We start from the raw sequence: 22,066 nt of genomic DNA on the forward strand, positions 1-22,066 counted from the left end.
CGTTCTTTACTTATTAGGGTTTACTTTTTCCCCAGTACAAAGGTTTCTAACTAATCTTTTACATTTGTTGAGCTGAACACGTTTTTGTTTTTGACTGTGCAGTTTATCATTAACATTTCCATGATTGTGACAAGATGGTTTAGAAAATGTGGATCCAAGAAAACTGTGAATTTTTCTTTATACTGCTTAATGAAAGGGTGAATTAAAATTAAAAAAGGAATTATTGGCAAAATACAGTATCAAAAATGAAAGACAGAGGGAAAGGTGGAAAGAAGGACAAGGAAAAAGGGAGCAAGACATGAAATGGAAGGTAAGAAGGGAATGACAACATTTAGAAAATGTAACAGGGAATAAGATGTGAAGCTACAAATATTCTCCTGTACTTATCCACACCTGGAAAACAGTGAAATAGTTGATTAAACCAAGCTGTCAGCTCTTTTTGGATATAAATTGGCATAAACAGGTTCATTCAAGTTTAGTAGGATGCTTGGCAACAAAGATCACTGCGAGTCATTTGAACTTGAATGCCATTGAGTGAAAATGATAATGCAAGTGTCCAATAAGGAAACTGATCATAGTTTCAGTAGTTTCAAATCAGGTTTTTTCTGATTCCTGAAATCTTGTTAAGTGGAACGGTATGTTTCGCCACAAATGTTTTGCTGTAAAACCAGAAAAAAAAAAGAAAGAAAAGCAAACAGCTTCTTTATTGAACGTAATATGGCGATGACGGATTTACAGCCTGCGATTTATTTTTCCACAATAAAGTCAGTGAGTAAAGGTGTCAACCAGAACTACATTTCTGCCGTGATTTAAAACATTTTCAGATTCTCCCACAGCTGAGATGATGAATCGTGCTCACCTTTTCTTATCAAGAAAGAACTGCTGCAAAAGTCTTAATGAATAACACCTTTGGAATGTGGCTTTCAAAGGAGTAAAAAAAAAAAAAAAAAAAAAAAGAGAAAAAAAGATACACCTCTCCAACATCCAACCCTAGAAACTTAAACGCTCTCAGGGGGTGGAATCTGAAATGACAGGTTGTGGGTGGGGAGGTGGGAGTTAAAGTATCACTACCAATCTGCCACAAGGACACAGAGGAGCCTCGACAACTCGGCTGACTCAAACAGGTGAGAGCCTAACCCAAAAAAATTGGCCTTTTTCGCAGTGGATCTGATCTCGTCTCTCTGACTTGTTCGCACGGCCAGACCTCATTAGGAAGTCTAAATTGGCTTCATTTTCAATGCATAGCAAATTTGACCTGGTTAATTGGTGCTGGCAGATCCTTATTTAGATTCATTATAAGAGATTTAAAAACGAAGCACAGGTCAAAATGCTAACAGCGCCTCAGAGGGAAGACAGAGAAGATGTGACAAGAGCTGACAATGTAAATAAAGGCCAAGGTTGAGAGTAGATAGTAAACTAGATTATACACTTGTTAATGTTGCGTTGTGGTTAGGGTGAAACTTGTTAAATAGCAATTGGTCGTTTCTTTCAATGCAGGCTGACGTTTTACAAGTTACGGCTCAATCAGCTCAGGACAAACGGACAGGAAGAGAGAACGTAAGGTTGAGTTCATTTAAGCTTACTCATAAGAAAATCTCCTCAGGTCGAACGTCGGAGAAACATCATGTCAAAAGGCAAGTTGCTCAATGTTTAGGAAAGTGCTTTTAGGCAAATTACAAATATTTGCTATTACTAAGTATTACGCTTTGCATCTTTTAGACATTGACAGAAATCAGGTGTTGCAAAACATCAAGGTGCGAAAACCAACCAAGAAAGACTGCTGGTGGATCCATAGTTCTAACAATGACAAGTGAGTAAAGTTAAGCCAGTAATTTGCTGCTAGGCTGCAGGATAACTGACGGTGAATTTGTCCAACTTTGTAAAAGAAGTTGCAGAAATGATATGTTGGAAGCAATAACAACAACTTCTCCTCTCCCTTAGAATAGTTCCTGAAGTGAAACAGGAACCTGCTCCAGCGACAACGAATTCGTTGGTCCAGTCGAGGATCAAAAGATTCCAGTGAGTTACACAGAAGCCGCTCAGTTGTAGCTAAAGATTTGATCCTATCTGCTCATTTTAAAAATATTACCACATGTACAACATCTAACCAACTTCTTTAACTGAAGTTACTCAAAGTACTAGGCTGTATGTACAGTAAATTAGTAAACACGTTTTCTTCCACTTAATGTTTCATTAACATTTCTAGGTACTGCAATTTGCAAAAAAACAAAAAAAAAACTGCTTCTTCTTGTTTTGCTCAAGTTGACGTTGTTCTTCCAAGGGTTGCATCACCCTAAAGTAATTCCAGGCTTCAGGCCCAACTCACCATCTCAGACTTTAACTTACACAAACATTAACTTTGTCCATCAGCTGCTTCCCAACAGACCTACAGTGTGAAAGTGACCTGGACTTTAATTACTTCACATTGGGCTAAACATAATAGCATTTTCTACCCTTAGGGAAAACCCATTTGCACAGAATAAACAACAAAAATAATTCTTCTTAAAGCCTAAAAGATAAATCACTGATTGTAATTGTCAATCCTTTACCAACCTTGAATATTGAGTGAGCACTGCATTTTAAATACTAAACCTAAAAAGCCTCAGTTCAGAGTAAGTGAATTGTGTGTTTATAATGCAGAAATTCACAGTAGAAATGACGAGTTTCTTATATGTACATGTGACTTTTCTCACAGCAACTCTGCTGTTTGACGTGGTGTGAATAAGATAAGTTATTTTAGCGCCAATCCTTGTGTCAAGATGTGATCCACAGAGCCCCTACAAGGTTTATTTGCAAAATTTTGGCAAGTGGGTTCACGTACACACACAGGTAAGTATATTTAAAAAAAATTATTTAAATCGTCTCCCTGAGAACATGCTATTGGCTCCATTCTTCTGTGGTAATAGCAAATAGAGCATGCAGTGTTCGGATACATTCACTTAAAACGCTTAAATTAAGAACGAAATGCTGCAGTAGATTTCACTTGGAGAACAAAATAACTCTGAAAAGTTGCAAACACACATTTGCTAACTTTCAAATGACCCTTCAGTCAGGTCTGCTCTTCCTCTGGTGACAAGGACGAGCTGGATTATTATACCGCATCATGTGCTGTGTTGTGTTGTTCCCACCACATCCGTGCAGCCTGAGCAGTGGCAGCACCAGCCTGAACGCTCGCATTCAGAGAGAGGAGACTTGGAAGATCTGCTTGACCAGCCCGCCCACTGACAGCTGAAGAGGCTGCATCTGTAATTATGTCTGCAGACGTGGGATGGCACATCTGTCAGCGCGGCTGCAGCCACTGCAGAGCTTTAGTTGCTAAATAACTGGCTGTGACACGTTAAGTTTGCACCGGTTGCGATATTAAACAGCCAACAGTTACAGTTCCCGCAGTGGACGTTTGACCTTGTGTTGCTTTGTTTAGGAGCTTTTGAAATGTGTTGGAGGCTCTGGTTTTTAAAATTAAATAATAGTAAAATTTTTAAAAACCCAGAAGAATCGGGGACAAGAGGGAGAAAAACAGTAGAAAAATTAGACTTTCTCTGCTCTTTAGACCAGGGATGTCAAACTCCAGTCCTCAAGAGCTGATTTCCTGCAACTTTTAGATGTTCCTCTGCTGCAACACACTTGAATAGAATAATTAGGTCATTAAGGCTCTGGAGAACTGATCTACACAAGGCGGAGGTAATTAAACCATTTCATTCCAATGTTTTGTACCTGTGGCACATCTAAAAACTGCAGGACACTGCAGGGCCTTGAGGACTGGAGTTTGACACCTGTGCTGTAGATGTACAGTGCAGGGCACATTTACTGGCACCTCTGGTGCAGATGAATAGCAAATCCTTAAAATAGATTCACGCAATTTTATAAGAAAAACCCCAAATATTTAATGTGATTACATCTAATCACATTACATTTTTGTGTTGGTTTGGTTTTACACTGCAAAAACAATAATTTTTTAAAAATCTGGTTTCTAACACAAATATCTTAGTATTCTCAAAATAAGACAAAATTAACGTACACTAACTTTTCAGCACAAAATAGGAGCTTGTTTTAAGACAACAATTCCTTTGATTTAATAGTACTAGTTAGAAGTGAAATAATCTGCTGGTGGAGCAAGACATTTTGACTTATGCTATGGAAAAAAATGTCTTATTCCACTGGCAGATTATTTCACTTATAGCTAGTACTTTTGACCAACTTTAAGGAATTATTTACTTTAAAGAAAAAGCTCCTAATTCTTGCTGAAAAGTTAATTGTAAGATAGATTTGTCTTATTTCAATTGTACTAAGATATTTGCAATAAAAACTAGACTAGGTCTGGTACTTTTGTTGTTTTACCCAACATTATTGGGTATTTTACAACATAATGTAAAACACCCAATAATGACCCGTTTTAAGTCTTTGATGCCACGCACTCTGACAAGGTTTTCAAGCCCTTTGACAGTGAAAATGACCCACAGCATGACTGAACCTCTGCTGTGTAGGCTCAGTCTTAGTCTCATCTGGAAAAACCACAGCTCCCAGCAGAGTTTATGTTTTTGATAGAAGGACAGAAAAGCCTTTTTCTGGCGAGCATGCAAGCAATTAGCTTGCAGATAGTATGTAATTGTTGTCATGGAGACTCAGTGACCTTAAAATGTCACTCTTTGCCGCAGTTCTCTTACAGTAATGTACGACAGCTGCAGTGCTTCTTGGCTTATGAAGGATGCTATCCCATCTATTGCTTTGTGTCACATACAAGCAGCAAAACCTGAATGAAAATACATAAAAAAAAACTTATTTGTTAAGAGGCTCAAAGAATTGTCACACCAGTCATTTTGTTGAAAATGGCCAACTCTTGATGACGTAAGGGAATGTATTCCAATTAAAATGGTGATTTTTTTCTAAGTTATGCCACTGCAGTAAAAATGAATCTATTTAAGGTTTTTGTTTTTATAGTTCTCCAAGAGGCACCAATAAATGTGGCCCACACTGTATTGTCCCAATTTACCTTAACCGGCTCGGAGGTAAAGTAGTGAAGCATTGTAAGATTGGCATTGAACACAATGCAGGAAACTAATTAAATATCAACACATCCCTTTATTCTGGCGGGTGGATAAACAGAGTGTTCTGCACGGAACCAGGGGGGTGGTGCGGCGTGACGTCCCCACAGGACTACAGACTCCCTCGGCATCTTAATGAGCGGGACTAGTCTGAGTTGATTGGGTTTGGCTGAATAATGCGACCAGTCACGGTTTCCTCAGGAGAACCGAACCCGCTCACCTCAAAGGTACAGACAGTTTGATGAATTGGTAATGAGCTAGGAGGAGGGTCCAGGTGCTGCGAGCTCCGCTACAGAGCGCATGCCTTCTGCCGATTTTAACAAGGAGTCGCCAGCAGCGGGGTCGATGCTGTGTGAAGGCGTTAAATGAACCTCATTAAGTGCGTAGTGGTTAAGCGGAAAAATGCCACATTTCCTAAAACCTTCCTTCACAATCCGGACACCTTCCTCTTCCTTTGCTATCTGATACGTTCTGTTTAACACCCCCGAGAACTCCTTCTTGCTGACGGCAAAGTGGCCGTCGGCGCCGCCGTCGCCGTCCCCGGTGAGAGAAGCGAAACGCTGCTTCAGGACCACGAAGAGGCTGGTGTCGAGCGGCTGCAGGATGTGCGAGCAGTGGGGAGGCAGGCAAAGGAGGATGACGCCCTCTTTCTGAGCCGACTCCACCACCTCCAGGCTCACCGGCGACTTGTGGCCGTCGAAGATCAGCAGCAGAGGACGCTCCTTTGCTGCATGAAGGAGAAAATGTTTGAGGAACCACTTCTTAAAGAGCTCTGAGTTGATGTAACCAGATTCCGACCACCCGTAAAGGGCATCAGGTGGGCCTTGAGTCTTGTAGCACACTCCTCCTGGATAGGCCTTGGAGTAGATAACAAACGGAGGAATGTCTTGTCCAGCTGCGTTGAAGCAAGCCAGGACAGAGACGTGGTCCCTGGAGCTTGGCGCTGGCTTGTAGCCCAGACTCGTGGGCTTGGAGAGGACGGCCTTCCTCCTGCCCAGTTGGTAGCCCGTCTCGCTACAGTTGTAGATCTGGCTCGGCGAGTCGCTGAGCCCGTGTGTGTCTGCGAGCGTGCGCAACAGACGAAAGAACTGATCCACCGCTTCCTTCCTGACACACACTGTCCTCCCACGCACAACATTGTCTGCCGGCTGAATAGTAATGTTCTTTTCTTGCCTTTTTCTAAAATTGAGCCACCACGTCTGGCCCAGTTTGGAAAATGCCACCCTCCGGTGCTGCCGCTTATAAATGGACGATGCAAAGGACACTACCTGCTGCTTGGTAAGTGGGAATCCATGCTTGGACATGTATAAGGAGAACTCCACCAGCAGCTTCTCGTCTGCGGAGGTGATGAGCCGAGCCGGCCCGCTGCGGCTTCCAGGTGTCACCCGTCCACTCACTCTGTCTCCAAGCGAGGACTTGGGGACGCCAAACTCCTTAGCCGCCTGCCTCACTGTGCACCTCCCAGACTTCACCTCTATCAGCGCACGCTCCATGGCCTCATCCGTCCATTTCTTCTTTTTCTTGCGCCCAACTTTGTCAAGATGGTTTCTGGACGGCATTTTCTTCTAAACAGACAGGCAGAGGAAATTTAGGCTTTAAAGATTCACTTCCTATCTGGGAACTAACCAATATAAACATCACTTAATATACTAAGAACTTTTACAATTTGACATCTAAATACAAATCAGTACTAAAATAAAAATATTTAGCAGTTTAAAAAACCTTTTTAAGAAACGGGAACAGGTTTTGACTGTCTGAGGGTAGCAAAGTGGCTTAAGGTCCAATTTCAAACCTGTTCTTCTTGACTAATTATTTTATTGTGTGTTGACAGTACACTTCATCTCTTGAGTTCAGGAGCCTTTTTATGTCTGAATAATTCATAGGTGAGAGCTAAGTGACTCACCAAACAAACTAGGGCTGCAAAATTAGGAAAACATTATGGTAATATTGTTGAAAAGTGCAAAGAGAATATCCATTGCAGTTACCCTCCTTCTCTTCCTACAATAATGTTCCTGTCACTTTTAATATACTTCAGCAGCTCGGTTACCTCCACAATAAAGTAAGGCAATCCATCAAATATTCAATTCAACAGAAATATTTACCTACCAATGTCTTATCTGTTTTTTTATTATTATTATTTATTTCTGCAAAAGAGAGCGATTTAAATAGGCGAACATTACAATTAACCTTGTAGCACTGATTGGACAAAAGAAAAAAAAAAAATTTCTGTAACAGTATAAATGTTAGGACACCCACCCACCTAACAGTTGATATTTTCCCCTCCTTCAGTTTGAAATAACTTCAATGAGACGCTTCTTGTAGCCACCCATCAGTCTCTGACATCAGTCTGTAGAAAGTTTGCTCCATCCCTCACTTTCAGTGATTAGTTTGGGAAGTCCTGGCTTGTTACAATCACCCATCAGCTTCTCTCTGAGATTCATATCCGAGTTCGATTTTGCCCAGTACTTTTCATTTCCTGACTCTGAACTAAACCTCGGAGCAGTTGCTTATCCGTTTTGGGTAGAAGTATCCCCATACTTCTAAGCTTTAACTGGTTTATGTCAAACCTGTCCTCGGTTCTGGTGCCCAAATAATTCAGGTTTAGACTCATCCAGAGAATTTTAATTTTTTTTTTTTTTTTTTTACAGAAACCCTGGTCTGTGTCTAAATTTCAGGCAGGACTTTGTTTATTAAAGACAGCAACAGTTTCCCTTGCAAACCTCTCATGTTCACTATCTTTAGTATTTTTTAACACCAAATGTTTTTAAGTATAAAAGCTATAAGAAAGGCTGGTTTTTTCAGTGCTGTGTCTAAATATAATATTTACAACAGGACCAATCGTACATGTTCCTTATTTATCGAAAGGGCTCACTCAGCTGGACCTCATTCTACAAAATAGTTCCTTTTGTAAAATTTATAAGATTAATTTAGTTTTTTTAAAAATCAAACAGAAATACCCTTTAGTGTAATTTCTTTAGTTTTTAAACTAAAACATTTAATTTAGTTCGGGTTAATGAAATATCTCTATTTTTGTAGCACTACACATTTTATTTTGTAGCAGCGGAAGCAAAACTGGCTCTGAATTAAAAGGGTTGCTGACTACTTCACGGACGTTGGGAGACGGAAATTTCAAACGCTTCTTTTTTCTTATCTTATGTTTTCAAGACCGAAATTTAACTTTCTACGTTCTAAATTAGGTCTAAAAAATATTTTAATGTGCTTTATGTGAATGTTCTTTTGACAATATACATTGCATAAAGCAGTAGCGACAAAATCGATTCTCCTTAACTTTTAAGAGCCCGAAAGCATCAAAATAGACCATGCAGAGACTCCAATGAGATTCATTATGTAGATGTTCAACATTTGAAATTCTACTGCATTGTATATATATATATATTCTGCTACAAATACGTCTTCTTGCGACTCTAAAATTGTCAAAGCGTACTTACGGGCCAGGGAAGATCCTCGTAATATTCTTATCTGATGATAATTTCTCCTGTGTTGGTTTCTCCGTGATGAAACGTGAACGCTGCTGTTCGTGAAGTACGATGCTGTGCAGTCTGAAGGCTTCTGAGGTAGTTTTGAAGTTGACAACATAATAGTTATAGTTTGTTCATTTAATACTAACCGCTATTTCACCTCCCGGCTCCGGAAACACAATAAATTATATATTATATAGCAGGAGTAGAGACATTTCGTCTTCCCCTAGCTTAAGACTGCTACAGCAAGGAGCGCAACCGGAAATAAAGTTGGGGTTAATTTCAAAACAAAAGTATTAAAGCGACCATTACCAAAATAAGTGCCCAAAAATTAAAAAGTAAAATCAATAGGAAAATATTTTCAAATTCAGTTTATTTTGTTACATTTTATTTAACCTATATAATTAGGTTGGATATTGATTATATTTTATGTAGTTATTTAGAAGATTTAACATAATACTTTAGATTTAATACATGTTTGCGTTCGACTTCTTTTCAAAAATTGTTTAATTGCGTTTTTATTTCTGATGTTTTTAAACCGTTATTTTATTAATTACGCTTTTCTCACATGTATTTTGTCACATGAATAAAAAGAATGTCTGTTTTTGTTTGTTTGTTTATTGCTTATATTTTTGAAATACAACTTAAACAATTCTAGTTCAAATTATTTTATAGTTAACATTAAAGCACACAAGCTAGTTAAACTTGAGCAGGTGATAAAATAGTTTCTATATGTACACCTTTTACAATGTTTTTGAATCCAATAATAGAAAATTGCTGAAATTCTTGGGTGAAGTCCAGGTTTAACTCAATTTCTTTTTTGCTGTAAATAAATAATTTAGTTTTGTGTATTTTTTGGCAGGAATAATTTTCTGTACAGCTTTGCATTGTGTTGGAGACTGTCTTATTATATATGCTCTATAGAGTGTCCAGCATATTGATTTATTGATTAACCATGTTTGCATGTCTGAGTTGACTGTTAAAAAGCATCATCAAATGAGACACCGATATATTGTTGCATAAAGAGTAAGCCATTTGTTCCTGTGACTTTATGATGCTTTGTCCGCATTTCATTCAAGCTTATATCTATAGTGGGCAGCCGCTACTCATTTACCAGTCTCCTCTCCTGTTTCCCAACGTGTCCTGTGAGAATTAAGCTATGAACAAACACAGAGTTGATATTTAAAGCAGAATTTATTAGTTATGGAGCTCATATACTCACTATGTTTATCTTCCAGAGCAGATTCTTAGTGCATACTTCTTTTGCAAATATATATCACTACTTGGCTTATATTGTGAAAGAGACTACATTATGTTCTGAAACCCCAACAAAAACATGAAAAAGTCCACTGTATCTGACAGTAGAGCCTTTAAATGTGACTGCAGTTTTGAGTTGGTTTGAACCTCATGGAAACGTTCCAGAGATTTGTAATATGAGGTTTTAAGTGACAAAGTTCACCTTCAGTTGTGTTTTTTACTCTGACCTTTTAACATCAGACAGTGTACCATATGTACTGAATTTTAATTCCGAACAAGCTGTGCAATGTGAGTCGGTTCCTTTTGTGCATCTGCAAAATCATGTTTTAAGGGATGATCAGAATTCTTTGAAGTTCTGGTACAGATGTTGTAAAGTAATGTATAACCTGCAGTAGAGATCTTTTTGTATAATCCAGATTTGTTCGTCCTAGTTGACTTGTTCAAAAGCAGTGATGAAGCAAAACAGATTTCGAAAGATTGAAAACAGCTATAATTTTGTTGTAGAAGCTTACACAAACATTATTTCATTGGCCTTTAAACTGTCTTTAAACTATTTGCATTGGGTGGATATCTATTAAGAAGACAATTAATATGTTCATGGGAGATAGAAGGAATTGGGCCCTCCAAGATCTTCTTGTGTAAAATCACATACTGAAAACAAAATGTGGTCAAGCATTCCCAAATAGAGTAACTCTCTTGTATAAAATTAAGAAAAATGCAAAAATAAATAAAAATACCAAACAAATATTTTTGCTTTCATTGCTGTTTTACTTATAATTCTGTTTTCAGTTGAGTTTCACACAGGAAAATGACTGGTGGTGCACCGCCACCAAGCTCCATTTCCTGTGTAAACATATTTGGCATCTAGGCAAAGATAAATGAAACATGAAAACAACTCAAGTTCATACAACAGCATAAGCAGATATGAAGAGTTGTTTTAAAATGACTGAAGTCTGCTTTGGTCTTGGCTCCTTGTGGGCTGGCTATTAGCTTTAACCTCTAGATTCATGTAATCTGGATTTATGTTGAAAGAAAAGATGAACCCTTAAACCATCAATGTAGAGCAGATCACTCTTGTAAAGGCTGCATTTTGTGAGTGATCATATAAACCTTTGTTTATATAGATATACATAGGTAGATATCACAAAGGAAAATGAAATAATTCGCCTCCTATTATAAATTCCTGTTTACATAGTTATTTATTTCTTTAAAGTGACTCACCTAATGTAGATGTGAAGATGATTTAGGTTTGCCAAATTGCTTTTCCATGAACCTCCACGATGTTTTTTTCAGATTTGAGTTAAGATGATGAAATTCTGTTTTCTTCTTTGCTTCTTTCCAATCAGCTGTAATAAAAAACTCCCAGTGTATTGAAGTTTAAAATACGGTTCCTGGTTTCTCAGCATTTACTTTTACTGTAAATTCTCATTGATGCTATCAGATGAATTTTTCTGAAAGTTGTCTTTCACCTTTTTGTTGCAGGCCTTCAGCTAATCAGACAAAAAATGAAGATGATTCTATCAAACCTGATGATTCGACTGAGGAAACAAGAAAAAATACCACGAGAAATACAAAGTTAGTAGAGAACATCCTCTTTTTAACTGTGTTTGCAAAAATGCTGTAGATCTACTGTATTTCAAGTGTTTTCTTTATTATAAATAAATATCATGCTATGTTACAGACGCCTATCACCATCCAAACAGGCACAAGAGCAACAGCCAGTCATAAACACAAACAATGAAAAGAAGGAGGTTGATTTAAATGCACCAGCTGGCAAGTCCAATGTGGAGCAGAACGGGGGTGATGTTAAGGTCTCTGCAGATGTAAATAATGAAGAACAAATCCAACCAGTTTCTTCAGGAAATGGTAACACTGATGCAGCAGAACCACCACCTGCCCATAAAACTGCAGAAGTCAAAGAACAAAATCCTGACACTGATTATCAGGTTTCCCGTGATCTTGGGGTGAAATCGGGTACAACAGACACTGCAGAGATTCCTGCTACACCTCCAGAAGCTTTGACCAAGACAGACACAAGTAGTTTGGAGGATGGAGGGGAGACCGTATCCATGCAAACTACAGAGGGAAGTCGAGAGAAATCCCTGCTACCTGCAGAAGAAATTGTACCCGCTGCCTCTCCGTTTATTGTGAAGGTGAAGACTGCTACGCCGGATGAAGACATTCCTCCTCAAGCCAGTGTGGAACCTAACGTGCTGTTTAAATCTGTAAGCAAGTCACCTGCTCAGCCTGGAAATGAAACACCTTCAGAGGCCAGTTGTGAAAAACATCCCCCAGAGCAAGCTGACAATGAAACTGTTGAAGCTGAGGTTGAGCCGGAGGTGGAAACCCCCAATGTTGATAATGCAACACCCCGTGAGGAGGCTCCTCCGCTTAACAGTGTGCAACCAGTCGCCTGTACTCTGCCTGGGTCACACGACGAAATCCAGGCAGCTGACAATATTGTTGTTGAACAAAGTGTTGAGCCATCATTTTTAGATGAAGTACATTCCATGGATTTGAACATTGAAGATACTCTTAAACCCATACCGTCTGCAGATCCTGAAGCTGTTCAGGATAGTTCAGATTACAGACCCATTAATCTGACAGATGCCCTGTATGCGGAGGCACCCCAAAAAGAATGTGTTCCTAAAACTGAAGCTCAAGAGCAGCCTCATCAAGAGGAACCTAATCCCCAGCCTGACGATGCTAGAGTGTAAGCATGCTTTCACAAGCAGTAGAAACATGACAATAAAACACTTCATATTTATTGATTATTTTTTCTAAATAGTTCTAAAGGTCTTCAGAAGCCTGCAGAAGAACTAAATTCAACCCAGGATCCTAAAATATCCAGGTAGGTTTTCACTAGATCATGTCGCATTTCTTAAGCATTAGCATGGTTTGGAATTTCTTATAGAAAAATGTGAGTTGTTAATGTGAGTTAAAATTAACACTGGAAGCTTTACATTGTGAGGTAATTCAATGTTTTCACATTTATTTTAGTGATGGAACTCCTTTTTGCTCTTACTGCAACAAAATAATTGATGGGAACGTGAAGATCACTTTGAGCAAACCGCCCATGGTCTGCCATGAAGAATGCCTCAAGGTTAGCATTTCTTTGCATTTTTGATTTTCTTAAAATACAAAGTTTTCATACCCAAAGAATTTAAAAAAATATTTCATAAGGTTATAACCACAAACATTAATGTATTTTATCGTGATTTTATCTCATAGGCTACGCAAACTACTCAGAGTAAGCTAAAACATTCTCCACCCAGCTTTTGACGTAATTACAACCACAAGTATTTTGGGTATTTCTTTACTTGCTTTAAACATCTAAAAACTAGTTTGGGCCCATTTCTATCTTCAAATTAGTGAGCTATATTGGGTAAAGGGCGTCTAAATATAATTTTTTTGAGTCTTGCTGCAGATTCTCAATCCAATTTGGGTCCTGATTTCTGCATGTTTCAGTCAGAGACATTCCATCGTGCTTACTTGTGCTTGCTGAAGAAAAGCATTGCTACAGCATGATACTGCAATCACCATGCTTCACCATGCATGCTTTAGGGTGCTGTTTTACTGTTAGTACTTTTAAAGATTTCCTCTCATTCCAAAAAGTTAAAATTTTGTTGTAATCAAACCAGGAGGCCATCTGACACACACTTACTGACTCAATGGTTTTCTTTGTAATTAATTAGGTGAACTGGTTGCGTTGCATGTCACACATATCCGATTTTTAGTTGCAAAACATTTTTTAACCATTCTTTTTCTTCCCTCCACGCACAATTAAACACTACTTTGTGTTGATCTGCAGCATAAAATCACCATAAAATATGTTGCGATTTGTGGTTTAAATAGGACAAAATGCCTAAAAGACGGTTTTCAAGCCAGTGTATGGTTAAAATAGTGACGCTTATCATTGCTTAATGTTAACTGATGTTTGTGTGTTCTGCAGTGCGGCGTTTGTGCTAAGGCCCTGGGAGAAATGCCGATCGCCATGTTCTTGCTTGGCAATGTGATCCACTGTGGAGACTGCTTTGCAAAAGCACTTAACTTTTGAATTCTGCTGGCGAAAAATACTTTCTGTCACCAAGCTTACAGTGAATAATGTGCTCTCTGAGAATCTCCACGGTTTTGCCCTTGATCTGTACACTGTTTTGCTGAATGTTTTCTTTCACTGAAAAGGAGGACATGGTGTGATGGGATGTTTAAAAATTGTGTACTAAATATATATATATTTACAGTGCTAATTACCACAGATGTTTGAATGAAATGCTCCATAATCAGCATAAATTATTTTAATGCCATGTACAGGATGTGATTAAAATGAAATTACAATCAAATCAATCATTTAATTAGCCTCAATTACAAATAAGCACACACAACACTGGTCAGCTTCAGAGCCGTTATTTAAATATCGACCTCTCTGTTGCTAATTTTAGGTAATCATGAAGACAATTCCTCACGTTTATGAGAAACAAAAAGAAAAAAACTAATAAAATGCACAGCAGATTTCTTCTGAAGACAGAAGCTCCAAGAGAAACTTTGGTACATTCAGCTTCACCTGCTTTAGACTCATGATGCTCAGGGGCGAGTTGGAGATAATAAGGCAGCAGCAAAAATTATATTCACAAACCAATATCTGCACCAGTAAACACTGTACAGGATGCACACAGTTATGACTTGCAAAGCAAAGCTGTCGTTGCTCTTAATTATTCATGAAACATCATACATCACAATCAGCTCCAGAAAAGCCTCACAGAGCGAATTAAGAGAGAGAGAGAAAGAGAGAGAGAGGAAAAGAGAAAGAGAGAGAAAATGAACAACAAAGCTAAGAGAATCATCTGAAAGGATGACTTGTGAAACAGGTTGGGGCTCATTACAGTGGGTGAATTATCTTCCTCTCTTTGTCTGTTGTTCATATGTAACAGTAAAGAGAAACATTGATCTGTTATCCGAAAAGAAAAAGGACTGGAGATGATCCAGGTTTGAAAAGTTTCTGTTTCAAGAAGGCAGGACTAAAACCTGGAGTTGGACGAGTATCTCATAGCCAGATGTGAAGCACTTAGCGGATTCCTTTTCTGCCCAGGAACCGCAAGACTGCGTAGTTGTAGGTGGTGGGAACCAGATAGAGAATCTGAAAGAAGAAATGCAAGGCAAGGACAGACATAAAACAGCATTAATATTCTACATATATACTGAGATTGTATAACATTCAGTAAACAGACGCAGAGTGAAACAAATACACTGCAATCTTTGGTCCCAGATTGTTAGAAAAAGAAATGTGGATGTTTTCTACTCAAGACTTCAAAAATTGATTGGAGTATTGTTCCTGATGCCTGCGGCAATAATCAGGTTTAACAGCTTCCTTGTTATTTTATATAGTCTACTTGGAAAAATCTAAAATAGGAACCGGATAAATTAGAGAACAGGCTTCCAACAAAAAGCAAAGACACGCAGGAGAGACAACAATGCAATTTAGAGAGCTCAACTAGCCTGAAATGCATGTTTTATGTCTGTGAGAGGAAGCGTGAGTACCTAGAAAAAACCCACGCATGAATGGAGAAGACATTCAGACTCCATGCAGAAAGGACCTGGCCTGGATTCAAACGCACAGACCTTCTTGCTGCAGGGTATGTGACCTTGTTTACTGAAGTAGGTCCAAGATACATTTATAGTTCCTGGGCATAAAAGTGAGTGCTTCAAACTTGACACTCTTAGTAATATTTGAAGTCATATCTTTAAACTAAGAATGGAAACAGTTCTTGAGTTGTCAGGTTCTGTTGATAGAATCAACTAACAAAGACTGTCTGGCAAACTCTGCCTGACCAGACTTTGCTATAAAACAATAAAGAATCCAGGCATTCCATTTATCTTACAACAGTTTGGGTACTCACGGAACATTTGATTTTGATTTGATTTGATGATAATTTATTTCAGACAGACATGTCACCAACAAAACATAATGACAATAAAGATTTTCATATTTCTAAGTGCAAATACAATACCTTACTATCAAATTTACATTCTCAAATACATGCAAGTGGACCTCTTATTCAGTGACTTTAAGTCTGAAAAGGAGTATGATGAAGTTTAACTTATATAACGATACTCTTTTTCCATTCATTGATTTGTAGCATAATAATCGTCTTCCTGTTTCTAGTATTCTTTCCAAATAAAAAATAAAACAACAACAACAACAACAACAATAATAATAATAATCTAATAAAATCTAAGCAGTAAGAGATTTGACCAGATATGACTGATTTGTAAGCACTGTGATAACCCCATGATGGACTAACAGCTGGTAATGAAGCCAAAGTCAGCATCTGCTTCAGACCTTTAGGCACCCAATTCTATTTAAATCTAAAATACTGATCAAACATGAAATGGATAAGATTAAGAGTGAGATTACGATGAAACCTGTGTTACATTTGTAAAAACATTTTTTTTTTAAATCTCTGAGGATGCTTCTGTTTTATCAGTATGACTGTATGGCATTTGGTGATTATAAAAAACAAAACAAATAAACCAGCTATAAATGTGCAATAATTTTATGGAGTGATTAAAGAAATTGGAATTATTAGTTTCCCCCCGAATTTTGCTCATTTTCATCAGTCAATCAATCAAGTTGATGTGTAGAGCACAATTCAGCAACAAGGCTGATCAAAGTGCTTTACATCAAAAAAACACAAAAAATCATAAAAACAACAGAAACCAGTGACAAACATTTACATTTACAAAAATAATCAAATACTCAAAATCTTCAATACACATTAAATATGGTGGTCAATGTTCTACTTATTATTGTTCAAAAGCAACTCCAGGAACTCTAGACAGGTGAGGTTTAGTCTTGACTTAAACAAGAAAATCAGTGTTTCAGCTGTTTTGCAGCTTTCTGGGAGTTTGTTCCAGAATAGCTGGATGTTACAAGCCTGTCATTTACACAGAAGCTTCCATAAAGACAGAAGTGGTCCACAACTCATAACAATGACCATCCCAGATGAAACACTTCAAAACAGGATACATGGAGCAAACAGGTTAACCATCTCTCAAGACTACATATGTGTAACAACCAAACAGTTGCAGCAAATCAAGAGATTATTATTGTCTACTGCCTTTTACCCCACCTTAATTTTTCTTTATGTCATGTGGTGTGGTACACACTGAAGACAACAATGTACTTTGTTGTCAATAATAGCAGGTTACTTTGCCAACGACCATGTATGACCAGTAATGTAAATGGTGTGCAGGTTTATGAAACAAAATTTGCAGGTTTAGCCATGCTTCTACTTTGTTCATATTGTCTCTGCCCCACTCTTAATAGCGTTGGCTTGAAAATATATCTTTGATTCATCAAAATGAAAATGCTAAGAGAATCATCTATCCTAGTAAGATCCAAATTACTCTTCATGTCTGTACAATACTCCACTCTTAAAAAAAGAAATAATCCTCTTTAAACTTTAAGCAAAATCAGTAATATATTGAGGCCTTACCAGCGCCAGAAGGGTGACTCCGGCCCCTGCAAATGTGGCTATGTACAAGTCATAGGTGGTATGGAACTGTAAGAAGCAACAAAAAACAATTGGCTTGACTTATATTTAAATAAAGACTTTCTTACAAATGCATTCCAGGCATGTAGCATCAAACAAATATGAGTGATCCCTTGACAATAACTCACTTCGGTGGTTTTGCAAATAGCCGCCAAGGTCATTCCACAGGACTTGCCCGGCATTGCATCCCAAGAAAGCAGACCTGAAATGAAAACATGACGTGAGCGAGGGCTCTCCAGCTAACGCTGAATCATGACAGGGCTGTGATCCATGAACGCTCCGTTTTACACGCAGCACATCAGAGACACAGCAATGAAGAATTATCTCCATCGTTTCATAGCAAATTCAACCATCAGTCTCATGGCCACTCCCCATCGATTAATGCCTCTTGCTCCCAAGGACACATTAACACTCTCATTGGTGGGAGGGGGGATGCAGTCAGTCATTGTAGGAGAAACCCACCATACTGCCTAGCATCCATGCAGATCCAGCTATGCTGATTAATGCTGGGGGTGGTTTCAGCCAGGATGTTGATGTTGTGGCAGGTGTGCTCCATGTTGAACAGAAAGAAGACGGGGATAGCAGAGAAGGCAAACACCGCCAGCCAGATGAAGGCCAAGATGTATGTGACTATAATGAACTGTTGAAACAAGAAGGTTATAGATTAGTTGCCTTCAGGCGCTCAGGTGTCAACCTGAATAATGTGTTTTCGTTCAAATTGGTCATCCACCATAATTAATCATTCCGAGGGGGGTGAGATACAGAAACAAAGAGGGTTTCATTAACACAAACCAGCATTCAGCATCTCAACAAGAACATGACGTCATGCTCCTCCCCGACTCACCGTCAGGCTGAGGCAGCGGCCACACTGGGTGCTCCTGAACTCCCCAAAGGTTTGCTTGACCGCACTTGTGGCGTAGAAACCCTCAGCCAGAAGCAGGATACCATAGAGGAAGAAAAATGATGCCAGCCCATAGATCACGAACTGGAAGTATTTGATACTGGAAAAGTTACACGGAGAAAGTCAGTCGAATGGAAAATTAAAGCAATATTTGAGAGCTCTTATGAACTTATTCAAGTATAACTCACAAAGATGCCATGACCTCAAAGTCCTTAGGGTCGCGGGCAAAGTAAGTCTCGACGAGTTCCTCCGTCTGGGCCAGCGCCTCATGCCCGCAGCCACAAAACAGGGCCACGCCGGCGTAGCACAACAAGGTGGCCACCAGGGATGGGTAGGGCACTGCCCCAATGCACCGGATACAGCAATCATAACAACCTGAGGGGGCATAATATATCAGCACACAGGCGGCACATACCGCACATACAACCACACAACACATCAACGTCACTGCAGAGGGGGGCTCTTTCACCCCGTTGGGGAGCTATGAGGAAGGTCTCGCTCTGGCGGCACATCCATGAGCACGTGTCAAAACCCCCACAAAAAAAGCAACAGAAAACAAAGGGAAAAATAACACAATTAGACAGCAATAACAAACAAGAGTTCAAACAGCGTCTTCCAGCAAAGCGTCCAAACTAAAGCAGTCGCCGCCGCCCTCACAAGCAGACTTGTGCACGTCTTCCGGTTTAAGCAGTCGTGTTGAAGCATTTAGCAAATATCCAGGGGGTTAATAATAAATGTATTGCCAGAAATTGGATAGAGAAAAGCACCTAAGGCTTTGCAAAGCCAGTGTTGTCTGACCGGAAACATTTGCTGCCTGTGATGCTGTGCTCTGCAACAAGAAAAGATCCAGTACCAAGCAGTGATGCACAACGCTGCCTGCGAGGTTACGCTACTGTACAATATTGCGACGCTTCTGCGCTGATTTCATACGTATCTGATGGCTCTTCTGCTTGTGCCAACTCCTCACAGCTTAGTCCCAACTAAATCTGGCCCGGCCCCTCTCTCTGCGATGGTCACAGGCGTCACCGGGCCATTCAGGGATGGTGGTGAAACGCTGGCTTCACCGGGGGCCCCGAAGAAAGAGCTTCTCTTTGTGGTTCCCGGGCACAATATCCATTGTGTTTGGAGATGAACAAAGGGCAGTGATGTCAAACAAACAAAAGGCCATCATGACACCAGTAACGGTGTCGTGCGTGATGGCAGAAGGGGTCACCGGGACCATTTCAGTACCGCCGGCTGTGTGTGACTACTCCGGCTATCCACAGCTGGCTGAGGCTGGCACTGAGTGTCAGTGTGGGCAGGGGGCTGGGCTCAAAGGCTCAAAGAGTGGGTGGCAGGAAAACGAGCAGAAAGGGGGGCAATTCAAACAGTTTCCCAACAACAACAACAACAACAACAACATTCAGCTTTACAACAATTACACAGGAAATCCTGCAGATTCTTAAATCTTTATGTGTGGTTTCATAAAAGTCTCTAAAAGGTCCTCAAAGCATCTGTGTTCTTAATGCAGAAAAAGAAACCACGTGTTGAGCTAATGTCTTCCCAAATTGTAAATTGTAACAGAAGGAATGTAATAGTTTCCCTAAAATAATGTAGTCTTACACAAACTACTGCAAAAAATAAAATAAAATAAAAAATGCCACTAGAATTCGTTCAACTGGATCTCACATTAGTTGCAATAAATATGCAAAGGTTGCTGAAAAAAGCATGCTAAAATAAGCACAGGACGTTTTTAGACGTAAATGATAGAGATCTCCTTCCCATGGGTGACCCGGCATGGACTAAGCAAGATCAGATTTACTCCCCCTCAATCTCAGACTCTCTGATTTGACTTTGAATTATGCTTCATATAATCACTGAAGGAGATGAGGACCACTTTCTGCTCTGAAAAATAGTCCCCACTGAGCACTTGTGGTGTTTTCCATTAAGTTTGAAATCATCTTTGCTTACTGAGCTTGAAAGGTGATCCAGCTGTAAATGCATATTTGAATCAAAAAATGCGTTTACACAGATGAAAATTGCAGGAATAATTTGCAGGCATGCTTTGCCCACAGTGCAAAAAGGTCAACACGGTGTCCAAAGACATATTAAAAGGCAACATTAGCAAGTTATTGAAATTCACAGTTTTCAAATCCCATTAATAAGAGATGATAAGAGTTATTAAAAATTCTGTGCACTCACCCATGTCCAGAAAGAAGAGCGGGGATATTGAGGTTTAGCTGGACGGCTTTGTGACTGATATGAGGATATGAGAAGTTATTCCCCGCCACCCTTATATGAATCTGACTCGAGCTTTTGTCTCATCAACAATAGATAGAGCACATCTCCCCGAGTCACATCTTAAAGTCACAAAGTCCCATTTCGGCTGCCAGTCATTATTTGTGTAGCCGCTAGGTTCAGGAAGGGGGACGACAAGAGAGGCCAAAATCCTAATCAAAACTTTGCTTGTTTTGCTTTATGTAGGAACTCTTCTGACTATGATTGTTTTTCCTCTGCAACATTTTATAAAAGTTGGTTTTACACGGCATCACAAATTTGAAGCAGAGATAGTTTTTGAAGCTACAATTTTAAATATTTGCCATAAAGTTTCAGACTATTTAAACCTACTCACCTGTTGGAAATAAAGAATATTTGACTCTATTTGATGAGTCCTCTCCTTTTCCCTTTCTCCTCTTCTGTTTTATTTAACATTCTAAGTACAAAATACATTGTCGTCCCTGCTCGTTTAACTTTCTTATATCACAGACTTGTTTAACTTTGTGCACAGTAGTCTGCAGGATGCATCCAATTAACTTTCACTTCTAAATGTGTTTGTTGTCAGCGTGCCAGTGCCGTCTGTGTGCGAGCTCCACATGCTAGATGTCAGCAATACACAGTCGAACAATTTAATGCTCCTCTAACCAGCGTATTCATAGACAAAGCGATAAGAGGTATTCAGAGTGAAAATAGTGAAATAAATCGCAACGGTGGCTGACCTTGATGAAGTTGGCTAACAAGGCTGACATTGATGGTTTGGTCCAGCTGCTGTGCTCCTTCCCCCCCTCCAGTTTGACCCAGTTGATGTCAAAGCTGAGTTCAATACAAAGGAGCCAGTGTGGGACAGGAGAAAACATTGCACTGTCCTTTATTAGAGAGAAAGTCTTCATCCTGTTTTTATTTTCTCTTGAAGCAAAACATATTCAGCTGTATCAGAGGTAATTAGATACCTTTATAGCATTCTAGATTTTGTCATATTAGGATCAAATGCTGTATTTTTGGAAGATTTTATACCACAGCTCAACAAAAAGTAGCACCGAATTGTCAAGGGGAAGAGTAAGGATTAATAGTTTTCAAAATGTAAAAAAAAAAGCATTAAAAAATGGTGAGCACTTGTTAATTACCCTGGTAACCCATAATAACTCCAGTTTGGTTAATTGCCCTCAGAAGTCACTTTGAATAAAGTCAATACAGTGAACCCGTGTGCAATTTGATCCCTGTTCTGTGAGGGCCTCAGAGGTTTGGTAGAGAAGATTAGTGATCAAACAGCATCATGAAGACCAAAGAACACAGCTGTAAAGACAGAACTCAGGGTGAAGTGGCAGAGAAATTTTTTATTTTTATTTATTTCTTTTATTTAACCAGGTAAAACCCCATTCAGAGATCCACATCTCATTTTCAAGAGGGACCTGGAAGTAGAGTAATAAAACAGAATGACATAAATTTTCTCTATGAAAGAGAGGCAAGAAGAAAGCCGGTGTTGAAAGAAGGCCATGCGGAGTTGGATTTTCCAGGTGGTCACATGTTAGGGCCACAGCAGACATGTGGAAATTACCATCTGTCCAAATGAGCCCAAAACAT

At 39.2% G+C, this 22,066-nt stretch overlaps 3 protein-coding genes across 10 annotated transcripts; 1 reads left to right on the top strand and 2 right to left on the bottom strand.

Annotated features, from left to right (window-relative positions):
- Positions 1–664: 664 nt before the first annotated feature.
- Positions 665–14,278, top strand: si:dkey-125i10.3 (zinc finger protein 185). Of its 6 annotated transcripts, none has more exons than XM_044141457.1 (9): positions 667–1,124; positions 1,498–1,634; positions 1,720–1,810; positions 1,942–2,019; positions 11,261–11,353; positions 11,460–12,491; positions 12,567–12,629; positions 12,779–12,881; positions 13,731–14,278. In XM_044141457.1, exons 2-9 carry the CDS (start codon positions 1,625–1,627, stop codon positions 13,833–13,835), a joined length of 1,575 nt encoding a protein of 524 aa, XP_043997392.1. In that variant the 5' UTR covers positions 667–1,124; positions 1,498–1,624; the 3' UTR covers positions 13,836–14,278. The 6 variants fall into 6 exon arrangements, with proteins under 6 accessions (XP_043997391.1, XP_043997390.1, XP_043997392.1 ...); XM_044141459.1 differs by having other exon boundaries at positions 1,604–1,634; XM_044141456.1 differs by having other exon boundaries at positions 665–1,124; positions 1,498–1,810.
- On the bottom strand, positions 5,060–8,794 carry LOC122845261 (MFS-type transporter clz9-like). 2 transcript variants are annotated; one of them, XM_044141462.1, is made up of 2 exons: positions 8,671–8,794; positions 5,060–6,607 (listed from the first exon to the last, which is right to left on the bottom strand). In XM_044141462.1, exon 2 carries the CDS (start codon positions 6,599–6,601, stop codon positions 5,300–5,302), a length of 1,302 nt encoding a protein of 433 aa, XP_043997397.1. In that variant the 5' UTR covers positions 6,602–6,607; positions 8,671–8,794; the 3' UTR covers positions 5,060–5,299. The 2 variants fall into 2 exon arrangements, with proteins under 2 accessions (XP_043997397.1, XP_043997396.1); XM_044141461.1 differs by having other exon boundaries at positions 8,492–8,794.
- Positions 14,059–20,560, bottom strand: plp1b (proteolipid protein 1b). Of its 2 annotated transcripts, none has more exons than XM_044141465.1 (7): positions 20,411–20,560; positions 18,418–18,604; positions 18,173–18,329; positions 17,791–17,968; positions 17,457–17,530; positions 17,272–17,337; positions 14,059–14,912 (listed from the first exon to the last, which is right to left on the bottom strand). In XM_044141465.1, exons 1-7 carry the CDS (start codon positions 20,412–20,414, stop codon positions 14,841–14,843), a joined length of 738 nt encoding a protein of 245 aa, XP_043997400.1. In that variant the 5' UTR covers positions 20,415–20,560; the 3' UTR covers positions 14,059–14,840. The 2 variants fall into 2 exon arrangements, with proteins under 2 accessions (XP_043997400.1, XP_043997398.1); XM_044141463.1 differs by lacking the exon at positions 20,411–20,560 and adding an exon at positions 18,997–19,248.
- Positions 20,561–22,066: the final 1,506 nt, after the last annotated feature.

This window comes from Gambusia affinis, linkage group LG15 (assembly GCF_019740435.1).
Source record: "Gambusia affinis linkage group LG15, SWU_Gaff_1.0, whole genome shotgun sequence".
Lineage (NCBI taxonomy): Eukaryota > Metazoa > Chordata > Actinopteri > Cyprinodontiformes > Poeciliidae > Gambusia > Gambusia affinis.